Genomic DNA, 15,450 nt, shown 5'->3' with positions numbered 1-15,450 from the left:
GACTTATAAATTCCCACTGTCATCCATCTGTCTTTCCTTAATCTCGAGAGTTAAATAAATAAAATCCAAGACCAGATATGGAAACCTTAGGGGAAGGAGGCCACAATTAACTATATAGAAACATCTGATACAAACCAGTTGTTATTTCAATAAAAAGTTTTTCCCTGAAAGGAGTTAATAGATGACTAGCACAACTCCATTGCTAATGAAAAAGTATGATGTACAGGGTACAAGATTCTACAGTACTATCAATAATTTAAAGTGAAAAGAATATATTTTCAATTAAATAAATGAAAAATGTGATTAAAAATTGCAGCCTGGCATTGTGACATTGTCACAATAAATAATTGCTTGTTAAACTTTAATACAGGTATACCTCGACTTACGTTGGTAATTGGTTCCAGGAGAGGCGACGTAAGTCGAAAAACGATGTAAGTCGAATTTACTTGTGTAGTTACGACGTAAGTCGTAGTTTCGACTTACGTCGTAACTAAACACCAATAATGGAGGAAACGCCAATAATGAGCACTTAAAGACCGCTAAATAAGACGACAACACAGAAACACAGATGTTTTCATGGTTCGTTCCTTAGGATTTATGATGATTATATTAACATTTACTGTGAATGTACATATTTTAATATGATTTTATGTGCTTTCAACGCTTTTCTAGTGATATTACGACTTCAATGTTTATGGCGGACGGATTTAAAGTCGAATAAACTGACTTAAACTTGATTTTTATTTTTCCATATACTTTTTTGACAAACGACGTAAAATCGGGAACGACGTAACTCGAGAGGGACGTAAGTCGAGGTATACCTGTATCTTATTCATATGTAATTCAGGTTATTATTATTAGCATGAATTTCATATAAATAAGATATTTGAAACTGAAATTTATTTATAAGGTTTCTAATAAGTTTGATCTTTTTCTAAAGATCATGATTGGCAAACTAAATTTTTTGTGTTTTTCTAAACACAAAAAATTTAGTTTGCCAATTATTTTCTAATTTCAAATGTCTTATTCTTTTATATCCAAGTAATAACAAAAAATTGGGAAATCTATAATGAAGAATCAAAAAAGGACTAAAAGCTGCTAAGGTATTCTAGCAAATGATGACTTTTTGTTTCTACTCTGTTAATATTAAAACTAAAAATCAATTAAGGATAAAAAAGAAACAACTAAATTTTAAAATTAATTAAAGATTATATTATAAATAAATTTTTCTGAAAAGGAAGAAAACTTCATTAAGAAACTAGACTGGAGAAGATGATGGGTTGGACTCCTACTAAATTGCAGACTGAGAAAGAAAATGAAGACTGTTCTCCTAAAAAATAAAGTTGTTGATTTTAAGGAAAATTTTATTTTCTGATCTTATTTTATAATTAATATAAATCAATTAAAATTTTGATATTTTCACTAAAGGAATCATTGCTCTATTGACATTATATTGTCTCTAACTAAACATAAATGAATATATGATGCTATAATATAAAAAATTATATTATATCATCCTAAACAATTATAATATTAATGAAAATAAAAAAAATGTTCTTTCATACTTAAGAGAAAATGTAATAATCTAAATTGATTCCAACTGGTTCAAACTGACTAGTAGCAGCTGCTACATAGAGAATAAACTGAACCAAAATTATTTCTTGAAAAACTGGAAGTAAAAGTAAAAATATTTCAGTTCACTGGCCTGATTATAATTTAAAAATACAACATACCACTTGGAGGTGAGGCACACATGGTTTTATTAGTGACAGCACTTTGTAGACCACATCCAGCTTTATTTACGGTACATACTCTTACAGTATAATTTGTGTTTGGTGTCACAGTAGATTTTGAACTTAAGTCTTTCCCTTTTACATCAATAAAATTTTTTGACTGTTCAACGACAATATTACCATTCATATTTCTATATCTTGTTTGACCTTCTAAGGATATCTGTAAATAATTTTAAATATCAAAGAAATGCAATTTAAAAAATGTTATATTTTTACATATTAAAATTAAATTTATTACTCACATTAAAGCCTTGTAATGTTCCTCGTGTATTTTTTGGTACACTCCATGATATATATATAAAGTTTAGATTTTGGTCAGGATCATGAATGCATTGAACTTCAACATTTTCTGGTGGATCAGCAACTGAAAGTTTAAGCAAATATTTTATTTATTAGTTTATTTAATCTGAAATGAAATGAAACCAATATAGTAAAAAAATTCAATTATTATTATTACCATTTGCAGGAAAAAGAATTTACCCTATCTTAATTACTGTATAAGATATATTTCTTTATTGTATTTTACAAAGAATTTCATTTCTCAGGTTTATATATTGCCTAATAAAAAGTACCATAATTTTATGTCAATAACACAAGTTATAGGTGTTTTAAAGGCAATTTGAAAGAGAGTGTGAGTTATGTAATGAATTAGGTTACATATCAATTTTAAATCAAAATTCCAAATTCATCATACAGCTTCTCTTTTGTCTAATGTCTCTAAAAGTATTTTTAGAAAAATGGAAGAATCCTTTGTGTTCCAAAGACATATTCATCTGCCATTATAATTTTTCCCAAACCTACCAAAGGTATCTAATAAGTATACCTTGCATTTATTTCTCCCCACTACTATTTTCTTTTCTTTCAATCCATTCTTTAGTTGATATTATTAGACATTCCTATTTGAAACTGTATCTTGAAAACTAAGAAATTTTCAATTATTATCTCCTATCTATATAATATCACTTCAGAAAACTTTAATATCTAGTACACACAACTCAATAATTCTCATCCTAATAAGCTATGAGTATAAATTCATTGGTCTTAATTGCCATTAAGTGAATTTTTGAGATCTTAATATAATTATATACATTTAAAACAACAGCCCTAACTTGACTATGCAATGTTTTTTTGTTTTTTATTTTGTTTACATACAGCAACATTACTTTCCACTGTTTTTCTCTCAAAATTAAAGAAAATGTCACTATAGTTTAAATTTATTTACTTCATTTTTAAACTCTACAATTGGAAATTTATTTTATATTAACTGAATTTATTCAAAAGTATAATGGTAAATGTTAAAAATATTTTAAAGTTTATATGAATTGACATTCATATAAAATCTAAAATATTTTCAAATAACTTTCAAGTTAAAACACAATAGTAAAACAAATTTTTATGAGGTTTTTCAAAGAGAAATTGAATGAACAAATGAGATTTCAGCACTATTGGATGGTCTGACCATTACAATCCACCAAGTCTTTACCATATAAGGAAGCACATCTTTCATTTGAACAAACTGATAGTCATCAGACAAAAAATTTATCAGATTGTTAATTTCTGTTTTATTTATCAAATAATAAAAATAATTAAATAAAATTTTTAAAAATTAAATAAAAGATACTTGTAATTTTAATGTCTTAATTTTAAGCTTAGTACAGATACAGAGATATTTGCTAGTGAAAAATGGAAAGTAGAATGAATATTACAGCCAGTCCTTTCTAGCAAAGTTTTCTGTTTTGTGAATTTCAATCACATTTTAACATGCTGTACTTTACTGCTAGCAAAATCATCATCGCTACTCAAAAGAATGAATTTCTGGAGATGTAAACACGAGGAAAAAAACGTAAACATAACAACTATAAGACTATACTTTATAATTATTGATATATTCTTATAATTATTATAATTTATTTTGAAGTTTTACTTTTTCAAAATATTTAGAAGAAGCAAGTACAGGAATAAATCATTGGGGACTACAGAGATAAGTTGACTGATATTTTTCTCTTTTTAAGCTAGCATTAGGCCTGTTAGCTTGTCCAAACTGTGAAAAAAAAACAAAGAGCAAAAGCATATATTATATGTACTGCCTGCATATAAGCACTGCTGAGAGGACTTATCTACCTCATAGTCCCCATAACTATGGCTCTGAATAAGTATATTCCACACAAAGTTTATGAAATTTCCTCTCAGTACTGTATTTTTTCATTTCACTTATTTCATAATTACATCTACAGTAAAGTGAAATAGAAAAATAATGTTTTAATGTTTGTGATGGTACCATCTAATCTATAGGATGGGTGGAAAGTAACTAAGCATTAAAAAATTGCTATAATTTTTCTAATAATAAGGCAATCATAATAAAATTTACATGAGCACATACATCAACCAATGGAATTTTATAATTCCCATATTGGTAATGTGGGCATACCAATATGAGAGAGGCTATACACACAGTGGCAAAAAACAAAAAAACATGGGAAACTGTTCAGGAGCAAGTGTAGATTGCTACAAGCTATGAGGTGTGGAAATCAGTGGTTGCTGTGCACAGATGGTGGCATATAGTAAAGGGACACCATGCCACAATCCATACAGAAACAATCAAGAATGACTATTCAAAGCTAAAATGACCATAGGTCCAAGTGCAGATGCACAGAGAAGTGGCTGTTCATCCATATCATAATGTGAGAAAATGTGTCATTGGTGGATGGTGCCAGTGCCTATATTGAATTTTAAAAAAATGCATTCATATTTTCAGTTAATAGAGTCATTTAATATATGTCAAATAATTTTCATCATCTTTGCATTAGAAATATAGAAATTATAGTGATTTCTCAATGCTTAGTTACTTTCCATCATCCTGTACATACTAATAGGTATTATGCTTTCTATGGCTGTAGCATAGATATGAGATGGGCAGATTATGTGAAGGTTTTATACTTTCATTTTAGCAATTTTCTGCAAGGTTATTTTGATATTATTGCCATTATTTTGCATGTTATCCACACAAAATAATGGCAATAATATCAAAATGAAGCATGATAAATTTTTAATTATTTTTTCAAGTAAATTTAAAAGGTTATATAACAAACTATATATTTTATTTTCTGTTTTATTAAAAATAACTGATATCTCTTTCAACTGTAACCATTTTCATTGTCAAAGTTAGTTCAAATCTTGTATGTTTTATAAAGAAGCAAATACAAATTTCTCTCCACCAAAACAAATATATCTGTATGTTTCTAATAATACAAGTATACCTTCAATACAAAGTTATCAGTAAATAATCTCATACTTCATATATTTCTTAGAAACTATTCTAATTTATATATTAACATGACCTAAATTATGAAATTTAAATTTGTAATTCCATATAAAAATTATATTATTTTTAACTGTGTTATGACATTAAAATAATTACATTTTTATTACCATAAATTTCTGCAAAATACAAAACATATTTGACTGGCTTTATAAATATTTTAAAATAAGGATTTTAGTTTTATAAATGATGTAAATCTAACAATTATCATGGACACATTTTAATGTCAATATTAATGAAGAAAGTTTTATATAAAATTATTAATATAAATCATAAATAATATGAATTTCATGCAATTTAAAACTATTAAAATGCAAAATAAGCAGATATTTAAGTATATAGAGTGATTTTTATATTGGATTCTGAGATTTTCACAAAAAGATATTCCAAATGTTTTTTAAACATCATTAAAAAAATGTACTATTTTTAATATTTGAATAGCAATACAAAAAACTGCAATTAGAATTTTTAAATTTAATAACTCCATCAGACTTATTTAAAATTCTATTTGTTGATTTTTATGATAAAAGTTCAGTTTCTATAAAGATAATAGGAAAAAATTATGTGAAGAGTTTAATAATTTAATGATTTTTATAATTATTTTTTCTCAAAAAATATAGTTATTAAAATCAATAATAATACAGTTTTAATTTTAAATACAATTGAAATCAATTAAATAAAATGTCATTAAAATGGATAAAATATTTTTCATGTTAATGATACTTTCAATGTAAGTAATGATATTTACTATAAAATGGTTTAATGATTAATATTTTTCAATGTTTGCCAGATGCCATGTCACATCCCTTTGGATTATTATACATGAGAAATCTATATCTATAAAAATATTACTTTTTATGTTACTTATATGTCATTCATTCTTAGACTAATTGAGCTTCTGATGAATTCCAGAGGATAGCAATTTTTATAGAAATATTTGAAAATGAATGCTTTTAATACAGAAATTAGAAAACATTCAATGATAATAAATTTTAGCTTAATCATGATTTCAAATAGTATATTATTTTATAATCATCAATTTAAGTATAAGGATCTGTTACAGATAATAGTTTTCTAATAAGTTATTAAATTACTAACATTAAAATATGCATTATAACACTTTCTAAATTAAATGGTTCATTTTTATAAAGTATTGTTATAAAGATAAATAAAAATAATTCATTTCTTCTTTTAACTAAACAAAAACATAGTATACAAATATAACATCTATATTTGTTAGACATCATTTAGAAAACAAATTATATTATTAATAATTATACCAAGAGATAATATTTATTTAAATTTAAATTGTAAAAGCATGTTTAGAATTTGGTTAAAAATATGATAAATTTCAAATATTGTGTTTATTTTAAATGTGACATAATATGTGCTACAGGAATATTTGAAATTAAGTGCACATTTAACTTTTTCCACTTCTACAATTATAGAATAATAACAGTTGTCTGTTATTTGGCAAGTAACAAGTGCAACATATATCTTGAATTCTAAAAATATTCAACATATGTGGAGTGAAAGAAAATTATTACCAAGTTATAAATATTGTCAAAATATATTAGCACTAATGATGGCATGGTTGACATAATATGTTTAATATGAATCACCACAGTAAGAGAAAACATAGTAAATGATAATACTCTTGATAAGTAGATTATACCACTTATCTGGGAATACGTTCCCCTATCATGTTTTAAATATTTTAAAAAATCAAAATAAGCATTTAATATAAACTACAATTAAAATATAATAATTCATAAAATCTACAATTTCTATCACTATAAGATGAAAATGATATGAAATTGGCTTTATAAATTATAAAGCCAATAAAAGGGTCTTCTAAAACAAATGCTAACATTTTAAATTATTGTAATTATGTTAATTGTTATCTGAAAAGTATATAATATATATATATACACCAATCAGTAGAATAACTCCAAATTTCAAGTCCAATCCACATTCAAACATCTTGTCTACAGACTCTAGGAAGCACCATAACCAAAAATGACAACTTGGCAATAAATAAGACATTTTGTGTTCTACAGTTTGCAAAGTTGGAATCACTCATCATTGTGCAACATGAGTAATCTGTAGAAGCTGTAGAATCGTGGCAACTGTGAGAGGAGTGACAATGCATATGCTGTAGCAAGTGTAGAATTTCAGTATCAGTTCAATGTGTAAGGCTACACTGATATATTGTAATATGTAACTTGAACAGTTTTCTAATGTTTTAATGTATATTACAATGTTCTCAGATAGTAATTAACATAATTACAATTATTTTCAGTAGACTCTGTATTTAAATATAAAATTATACTCATGCTTTCATCTTATGCTAGTTTTATGAATTATTTGTCTCATAATGCCTGAATAAGATATAATCATTCAATTCTTTGATTTTTATGAATATCATTACTATATGATGCCATACTTATATTATATAATAACACTATTATAAATAGAATACTTGACTAGCTATAAACTCTGTTTATTAATACTAATCAGTTATCTGTAATCAGTTTATAAGAAGAAATAAAATATTTTAAACTCATTTTGACAAAATACTTTTCTAACAAACATTTTAGACTAGAAATATTCATAAGACAATTATTAATCAAGCTGAATACATAAAACATTTATTATAAGGAACATACTTGAAGAATTTGAATAGAAATAGTTTATAAGATTTGTGTTTAAATAATTTTACTGCATATTTTCCTATTCAGAGTTCTACCAACATTGCTAATATAAAAGTTTACAAAAACAAAAGCAGCACAGAAATAAAACCTTATCTTTGCAGTTTAATGAAACAAAATAAATCAGATAAAGATGGCAATTTAATGAAAAAATACATCACTGCTTAAGATTTATATCTAAATAAAGTAATTCAGCACTTTCTAGAATGAAGCAAAAGACAAAAAGTTTGGATTATTTTGATGTAATCTGTTACTGAAATTAATAAAATATACTGACTATAAAAAAAATTACAAAATTCATATATAAAATTATGTTATTTTTAAGCTAAAAAATGTTTATATGATTATATCAGATGAATGCTAATGCAAAATTATCTTAAGGTGTCATAACTAATGTTTTTTATGAAACAGGAAATTGAAAAACAAACAAAAACATTTAAATAAATTGTCTTCCTTGAAACTAACTTGTAAATGTTTAACATATATACTTGAAATCAAATGATTCCATAAGGTTAATAACAGAGGAGTTTGTCAAAAGATTGGCATTGTAAAAACTGATAAAGAATTGAGAAAATAAAGAAATAAATTAGTTATATATTAATAAGAGGTGAGAAAAGATTACCTAAACAATTCCTGAGATGAAACTCACTAGGAACAAAAAGGATAGAGCATCTAAAGAATATCTGCATAGAATGCCTTGGTAAGTATAAAAAATTGGAATATGTTTTGTATTGACATTGGAAAAAAGATTGAAGAAAGGTCAGGCTGGAGTCATCATTTTCTGCTGGCCTCAAGTTGTGTTGAACAACATGAGAAAAAGTGAAAGAGAAAAAGGTAACCATTTAAGCTAGCTCTGATTTTTATGGAAAAGAAATTTTAAAAATGTTTAGAATTTTACAAATAATTTTAAAATATTACTGATCCCATTATTTTAACTTTTCATTGAACAAAAATTTTAAAAAATAATAACTTTTACCAATCCATCATTTTAAAAATTTCTTCTTAAATATTGATAATATATAATCTATATATTTTTTACTTTATACTTTAAAAATAATTTATGATGTCTGTTGATAAAAAAAAAGAGTGTACATTTAGTCCTCCATTTAAACAAATAATTGGCTCTATGAAAACAGTGCATAAATGAAAACCACATAAATGGAATCATGGAAAGCTGTTTAAAATAGGATCTGTTCCATTATTCTCAAATACAATATTTTACTCTTATTGGGTAGAAAAGTTTTAACCAAAGTCTTTTTTTTTTTTTTAAATATATGTCTAAATAATAAACTTTATGGTAAATTATAATCTTAATCAAACAGTGTGTTTTTTGTCATTAGTAGCCTCTTATATAAACTTTAAAAAATTTTTAACCACATAAAAATGAATACCAGGAAATGAAGTATGTATAAAATGGAGGGATTATTGTAATTTTAAATATTTCATTTTACATCTTATAGTCATTAAAAAACCTTTATTGATGATGATAAAAAGTAATAAAAATAAGCATTTAAAAATATAACCATATTCTTCAAAATCAAAAGCTACACTACATATACATACATTATTTAAATTAAAAATAAAAATCACTTATTATCTAATTAAAATCATTAATTATAATAAATGTAATTGTTTTCTTACAGTAAAATGTTTCACAATTGTATTCTTTACACACACTGTTATTTCACAAACTGCTTATGAACTATAAATCTGAAAGATTTTTTTCCACCTCTTTCTTCTTGGTATCTCAAATAACTGACACAGACCAGTGATAATGATCATCACTTAAAAACTCTTCTTTGTTGTTAGAAAATTGCCTTTTTTCTCCTCTCACAGCAGGCTTTCTGAGTGCAATAGACAACCTCCATTGTTAATCTTTCAGTTTCTTCTGTCATTCGGTAATGCAGCTGGCAATAATGGTAAGTTTGAACCAGTTTTATAGATCCTGTTATACTTCACTTATATTTTTATTTGGTTTCATTTATTGGAAAAATTTCTTTCATTTACTCAACAAAAATATAAAAATTATTTGACATCAAAAATGATTCAATCTGGCAAATGGCCACTTCCAGACAGTCAGGTTTGCCTCATTCAAATTTATAGCTTTTCTGCATATCACAAATGGTTATTTTTATTAACTACATCATTTTAATACATTAATATATGAAATTATGTACATATAATTTTTTTAAATATTAACTGATTTGAAGTACAATTTCAATCTTATTTTTGTCAGTTATGTCTTATATTAGTAAGAATTATTTAAAATGATTTTTAAAAAATTATTTTTGTAATTTACATTACAGAATTCATCTAAATGTAATGTGTGTTCTACATTTTTTTTTAAATTTATGTATTACCATTCACATAAAATTTTATTTTTTATAAAACAGTGGTACCTTGGTACATTGAACTTCAACATTTTCTGGTGGATCAGCAAATCCATCAGATGTCACAGCCTCTAGAGGATCAGACCAATTACCACATCCAAGTATACTACAAGCTTGAACCTAAAATGATTACATAATCAATGAGTATATTTTTTTATGTCAACTATGTTTTAAAATGTAAAATTTTAATTTTTAAGTAAATATTTCTGTATTAAAATAATAATTTCACAAATTAAATGTATCATTTTAAAATTATTCATTCTATTTTTTAAAAATTTATTTTGTAGACTTAATTTATATCTAATATATAGATATGATTTAGAAAGAGTACACATTCTTTTTTTATCATTATCTCAAAAACTGATCATAAACATAATATTTTTCATTACATAGCAGGTTATTTTTATACATATTTTATGATAACTGTATAAAAACATTGGATATTTAATTAATAGAATATATTATTATTACTAATTATATAAAGTATAAAGGATAAACACTGGAGCAAAATTAAAATAAACAACTAAAGTGCCTTTGACTGGTGTGCTTCTTCTCTCAGTAAATCAGAGTACTTCGCAAATGTTTTCGAACCTCGTCGGAAGAACCCGAGAGTTCGAAAACGTTTGCGAAGTACTCTGATTTACTGAGAGAAGCAGCACACTGATCAAAGGCACTTTAGTTGTTTATTTTACTAATTATATAACTAACCCTATAACCCTTAATAATGCATTTTATGAACAGTTTTACCATCTACATGAAGTGTTACATCAAAAGAAAAACTGTAGCAGTATAAAAATGATACAGATAAATAGAATGATATAAACATGACTTGCAGCATTATCTGTGGTATATTGGTTAACAATATACCACAGATAATACTGCAATGTCATGTTTTCTTTTAATGTAATACTTCATGAAATGCTTTATTAAGTTATATATTTAGTAATAACTATTACCAGAATCTTAATAAGTACTATTTACCAAAAAATTACTTTAGTATATTGGTAACCAATATACCACAGAAAATTGTGGTATATATTATAGTACAAAATATTTAATGTCAATACTTATATGCATCAATAGTATTACAGATGAAATAATATGATAACATGTAATATTTAGCAGTGCTTTTTTGTAAGGTATAATTACCAAATATTTCAGGGGTGTGGACTAAATACCATTAAACATTGTTGTTGGTCTGCAAACTAATAAAAGCTAGAAATAAATCTAAATAGCCTTAACTAAGAAAAAAAAAAAACTCAAATAATGTACTGGATTTGGTTATTTAAGGATAGGAAAATTCGTATAAAATAACTGAAAATTGAAGGATTTGAAGCCAAAAACAATCAAAGAAAATTTGGAATCAAGCAATAAAACAATTATGAAATATAAAGTGATATTAGAAATGATCTAAAGGAGAAAGCTGAGAATGGGATGGGAAAGCCAATCCGAAATATATAGGAAAAGACCAAGACACGATGATGATTAATCGTCTAATGTAACAACTTGTAACAGCTGTCTTATATACGACATTCAGTTTCCTTAATTCATTGGAGGCTTGGATTTTCAAACTAACTTAAAAAGTTACATTAAAAATCCAAGCGAATCATCTATTTCATGGTTTGTAATCTTTTTTGAAAACAATCCGTTTCTCGAATTTATTTATCATTTAATTAGTCGTTATTTTCAATTAAGAAAACTACCGCTCAGGGCAAGCGAACGGTATTACCATACACCACCTGATGAGCAAAGATTACAATACGCTTTTTCATCGTGTTATTTTTTCCTGATCGAATTACATTTCAAAAATTTAGTTTTATTATCAATTTTTAAGGTTTTAATAATAATAATAATAATAATAATAATAATAATAATTATTATTATGTTGGGTTAAGTGAGATATACTCGGTTAACACCGGTGGCTGTGTACTATGCCGGACCAAAGTCAAGGCATAGTAACCAAAACAGAAATTAAAGAAGTGTATCAGTGTCTGTGTCTGTATTCAGGAATTTTCTCACAATATGACATGTATTCAATATAGTGGCCTTCTGTAGTGTGATGTATGTGTTCCTATTCAATTCTAATGTGCCCAGGCTTTTGTGTAGTGTGTGTGGTATGACACCTGTAGAGGAGAGAACAACAGGTACAATAAGCACCCTATCCATCCTCCACAGATGCCTTATTTCCTGGGCGAGTTCTGTGTACTTGCTAATTTTTTCAGTGCATGCGTTTTGTATATTGTGAGTGTTTGGAATGGATATGTCTATAATGTATGTGATTTTATTGTGTTTGTCAATGAGTGTGATGTCTGGTCTGTTGTGGTAAATTGTTTTATCTGTGATTATGGCTCTGTCGTAGTACATTTTGTGCGTGTTGTTTTCCAATACTGTCTGTGGAATGTATTTGTAGTATGGTTCGTGGATGTCTACTAATTTGTGTTTCTTTGCAAGCTCTTGGTGTATTATATTTGCTACTTGATTATGTCTGTGTAAATAATCTGTCTGTGCCAAGAGCTTGCAACCAGAGGTGATGTGTTGTATAGTTTCTGGCATGATGTGACATTTTCTGCACATGTCATTCATGAGTGTTGCATCTTTGAGTATGTGTTTTCTGTAGTTTTTAGTATTTATGACCTGATCCTGTATGGCAATCATGAATCCTTCTGTCTCCCCAAAGAGGCATCCCCGAGCTAACCAGCTGTTTGATGCAGTTTTGTCAACAAAATCCTGGGCCAGATCATAAGGATGCCTGCCATGGAGTGCCTTTCGAGCCCACGATTGCTTAATGGTGTCTATGCTTTTTATATGTTGTGTTGTGTCCATATTATGAGAGTGTAAGTTTAATGGTGTGTTATTCGAGTCTGCTAGAGTTACTGCTTTATGTAATTGTGATGTTTCTTGTTTTTTGTAGAAAAACTCTCGCAGTGACTGTATTTGTTTGTAGTGAAGGTTAACTATGTCAATCAGGCCACGCCCGCCATCTTTACGTGGAAGGATTAATCTTTCTGTGGCGGATTTAGGATGATGTTGTTTATGCTTAGTAAGTGTTGTTCTTGTTTTCCTTTGGAGTTGCTCAAGATCAGTGTGAGTCCAATGTATAACTCCAAAAGAATATGTGAGTACTGGGATGACATATGTGTTTATTGCTTTAACTGTGTGTTTTGCATTTAATTGTGTTCTGAGAATAGCATTTAACCTACTTTGGTATTCTTTAATTAATCTTTGCTTTATTTGTGTATGTTCTGTTAGTTTGGCCTGTTGGAATCCTAAATACTTGTAGAACTCGCCCTCTTCCATGGATTCAATTATGTCTCCATTTCCAAGCGCAAAATCTTCTTTCTTCAGGATTCCTTTTTCTATGTGAACTGTTTTGCATTTATCTAGGCCAAATTCCATTTGTATGTCCTTGGTGTATGAATGTGTGATTTGTAGGAGTTGATGAAGTTGTTTTTGTGTGGATGCATAAAGTTTTATGTCATCCATGTACATGAGATGTGACAGTGTATACTGTGTTGTTTTTTCATGCCTGATATTGTAGCCATATTGTGTGTTGTTTAACATGTTGGATAATGGATTCAAGGCTAGGCAGAACCAGAGAGGACTCAAGGAATCTCCTTGAAAAATTCCTCGCCTAATAAAGATTTGGTTTGTTTGTATGGAAGTGTTATGAACCCTGAGATGTAGTGTTGTTCTCCAGTGCTGCATAGTGTTTTGGAAGAATGTAATGAGTGATGGATGTATTTTGTACATGTGTAGAATATGTAGCAGCCAACTGTGTGGAACACTGTCGAATGCTTTTCTGTAGTCTATATATGCCATGTGTATGTTTCTGTGTTGTTTGTGTGCTTGCCGTAGAATGACTGAATCTATGAGTAACTGTTCTTTGCATCCCTTGTGATTTCTACGGCAACCTTTTTGTTGTTCTGTTAGAATGTCGTGTTCTTCAACATGTTTGTATATTTTGTTTGCAATACAGGATGTCAATAATTTGTAGAGTGTTGGGAGACATGTAATTGGTCTGTATTGTGTGGGGTCTGTGGTATTGTTGTTTTTAGGTTTCATGTAGGTGATGCCCTGAGTAAGAAAATTTGGCATGTCTTGTGGATTGCTGATGATGTGTGTTAGGTGTTTAGCTAGCTCCTGGTGCAGTGATGTAAACTTTTTGTACCAGAAATTGTGAATGTTGTCTACACCGGGTGTCTTCCAGTTGTGTGTTCTGTTAACAGTGTATTGGAAATCATGTATGCTTATTTCAACACAGGGCATAGTTGGTATGTTGTGTAAGTTTTTGTTCTCCTCCTCAATCCAGCCTGCTTCAGCATTGTGCGTGACAGCACTGGACCAAAGAGAAGACCAATATGTTGTGAGTTCTTCTTCTGTTGGTGTGCCACTGTGCTGTGTATCAGTGTTTGCTTTGTTATTAATTTGTCTGTAAAAGAGTTTTTCATTGTTTGTAAATAATTTATTTTGTTGTTTTCGTAGTGTACATGTTTTGTATCGTTTGAGTCTACGTGCTTTGGCAGCAAGTTTTTGTTTTAGTGTATCAATGTATTCTGTAATGTGTGTGTTGTGATGTTCATGTTTTGTATGCGTTTTTATTTTCTTAAAAATGTTTTTGAGCTGTTTCCTTAATTTGGGTGTTATGTTGTTTTTAGTGTATTGTGTCAGCCTGCCTAATTGCTGTCTAATGTCATTTATTTGTGTTTCTATTCTTCTCTGCCAGGCAAGCTTGTGATAGAATTGTGTTTTCTGTGTATTTGTCTGTGATTGTATTTTCAGTCCATGGTGTGTCACTACTGTGACTGCCCCAGCATAAACTAATGTATGAATGTCTGCGAGTGTAGAAATTGAATGAATGTAGTGTGGTAGTAAGTGAGTGTTTACATAATTTAGTGTTTTTCCTACTTCCTTCGACGTGTTGATTTTTGGTATTCGTGGTCTTTGTGTGGGATCTGTGCCTGTATATTTAGTGAGTGTTTCCTGAAATATAAGTGAGAGCGTATTAACTAAATCCATGTCTATGTTATCAGTGATGGATGAGGAAGTGTCTGTAGTATCATTAGTGGTAATTGTTGTATGTGTGTTATTATCAATGCTTGTTGCTGGATTATCCTGACAGGTTACATGATCTTCATTAATGTTAGATGTTTCTGTCTGTTGATGTATTTGATCAGCAACCTGTTGTTTGATAAGTTCAAGTGTTGTTTGTGGAATAAGGTTGTTGTGTATAATTGTTC

The 15,450-nt window shown here is 27.9% G+C and overlaps 1 protein-coding gene across 2 annotated transcripts in view; it reads right to left on the bottom strand.

The window, feature by feature from the left end:
- The window catches only part of Ptp69D (Protein tyrosine phosphatase 69D), a 442,542-nt gene that overhangs the window by 73,898 nt on the left and 353,194 nt on the right, over positions 1-15,450 (bottom strand). For both annotated transcript variants that reach the window (XM_067274239.1, XM_067274240.1), the window contains exons 8-10: positions 10,264-10,333; positions 2,036-2,157; positions 1,734-1,953 (exon numbers count right to left, since the gene is read on the bottom strand). In XM_067274239.1, the coding sequence (XP_067130340.1) occupies positions 1,734-1,953; positions 2,036-2,157; positions 10,264-10,333 (412 nt within the window). The remainder of the gene's footprint in view (positions 1-1,733; positions 1,954-2,035; positions 2,158-10,263; positions 10,334-15,450) is intronic.

This window comes from Centruroides vittatus, unplaced genomic scaffold, assembly GCF_030686945.1.
Source record: "Centruroides vittatus isolate TY-2023 unplaced genomic scaffold, ASM3068694v2 contig_545, whole genome shotgun sequence".
Taxonomy (NCBI): domain Eukaryota; kingdom Metazoa; phylum Arthropoda; class Arachnida; order Scorpiones; family Buthidae; genus Centruroides; species Centruroides vittatus.
Note: the sequence above shows the minus strand (reverse complement) of the source record. Positions and strands in the feature narration are given on the sequence as shown.